Source organism: Olea europaea, chromosome 6 (genome assembly GCF_002742605.1).
Source record: "Olea europaea var. sylvestris chromosome 6, O_europaea_v1, whole genome shotgun sequence".
NCBI lineage: Eukaryota > Viridiplantae > Streptophyta > Magnoliopsida > Lamiales > Oleaceae > Olea > Olea europaea.
This window is the reverse complement of record NC_036242.1, coordinates 26,632,641-26,634,114: the sequence shown is the minus strand read 5'-3', so window position 1 is coordinate 26,634,114 and position 1,474 is coordinate 26,632,641. Positions and strand designations below refer to the sequence as shown.

Here is a 1,474-nt window from a genome sequence, read left to right as displayed (position 1 = left end):
TGAAGTATTAAAACAGAATCTAAATTGGCAAGGGTGGGAAAATTAGATCAAAGGTGATTCAGAATATCCATGGATCTCAAGAAGGGGGACACTCACGCATTCACAGCAGTATATATAGAGCCAAACAACACTTTTACTGGGCAGGGATAAACCAGGACATTTGAAATGAGTTAATGCAGTGTGAGATTTGCCAAAAGTTTAAGGGAGAACAAACTCCTTATCCTGGATTGCTGCACGCGTTCCATTACATGCTTGGAGTCACATAAGCATGGACTTCATTGAAGGTTTACCTAACTCAGGAGGGAAAGACACTTTTGGTGATGGTAGATAGATTCACAAAGTACGGACACTTCATTTCTATTTCTCACCCATTCACAACAATCACAGTTGCTAAGATCTTCTTTGATACTGTTTTTAAACTTCATAGGTTGCCACACAGCATTATCTTTGATAGAGACAAAGTATTCACAAACAGATTCTAGCAAGAATTATTTAAATTGATGGGTACACAACTCCACTTGAGCTCAGCCTATTATCTTCAGTCAAATGGGCAAACTGAGAGGTCAAATCAATGTGTAGAGATTTACTTAAGGTGTATGACACATCAACAGCCCAAATAGTGGGGAAAATGGCTATCTCTTGTTGAATGGTGGTACAATACCACCTTCACTCCTCCATTAGGATGACTCCTTTTGAAGCTTTATGGAACCAAACTACTACAGATCTCCTTGGATCCACATTAGCAATCCAATGTGGCATCAGTGAAAGAATGGCTACAATAAAGGTATAAATTAAACCAGCAACTGAAAGAAAAACTCTCAAAGACAACTGCCAGGATGAAACTCTTTGTTGATAAAAAGAGGACTGAGAGGTCATTTGAAGTAAGAGAATGGGTGTTCCTGAAGCTCCACACCTACAAGAAACAATCTTTGGAAAATAGGCAAAATCATAAACTGGGTGCAAAGTATTTTGGTCCCAATCAGATTATCAAGAAAATAGGGACAGTGGCTTATCAGTTAGCACTTCTTACTGCCTCAAAAATTCATCCAGTCTTTCATGGTTTGTTATTAAAGAAGAAGTTGGGTGACAGGGCAATGGCGGTCCGTCAATTACCTGATGAAGGTCAGACCAAACTACCAGCACATCATCCACTGTCCATCCTAGAATCCAGAACTGTTACACACAGAAATGGCTCCCCCATTCAGTGGCTCATTTAGTGGGCCAATTCTATTCCAGATTGTGCAACTTGGTAAGATATGTTATATGGGATTTTGCAATAAGTGATTTTGCCCAACAAGATGCGGACCGGATCAAATTGCAGTTTCCTCTCTGTGGATCTTGGGGACAAGATCAAGGTAAGTGGAAGAGTTGTCATGTCGAGAGCAATTGGGGAAGGAAAGGATTCAGAACTAGAAGAAAGAAGGGAGAAGAAGAAGGAAGAAAGGAGGGAGCCAACGGTAATATCTGAAATTCA

General features: G+C 40.2%; 1 protein-coding gene across 1 annotated transcript; it reads left to right on the top strand.

The window, feature by feature from the left end:
- The first annotated feature begins 500 nt into the window (after positions 1 to 500).
- LOC111395329 lies at positions 501 to 1,217 on the top strand. The gene is made up of 3 exons (XM_023021311.1): positions 501 to 592; positions 682 to 784; positions 861 to 1,217. Exons 1-3 carry the CDS (start codon positions 501 to 503, stop codon positions 1,215 to 1,217), a joined length of 552 nt encoding a protein of 183 aa, XP_022877079.1.
- The last annotated feature ends 257 nt before the right edge of the window (positions 1,218 to 1,474 follow it).

Excerpts from the sequence above, each read along its gene's own strand:
- LOC111395329 (XM_023021311.1), top strand. The coding sequence starts at position 501 with ATGGGTACACAACTCCACTTGAGCTCAGCCTATTATCTTCAGTCAAAT. Across the intron at positions 593-681 it reads TGTGTAGAGATTTACTTAAG|GATGACTCCTTTTGAAGCTT; the intron begins GTGTATGACACA and ends CTCCTCCATTAG. Across the intron at positions 785-860 it reads AAAGAATGGCTACAATAAAG|AGGACTGAGAGGTCATTTGA; the intron begins GTATAAATTAAA and ends GTTGATAAAAAG.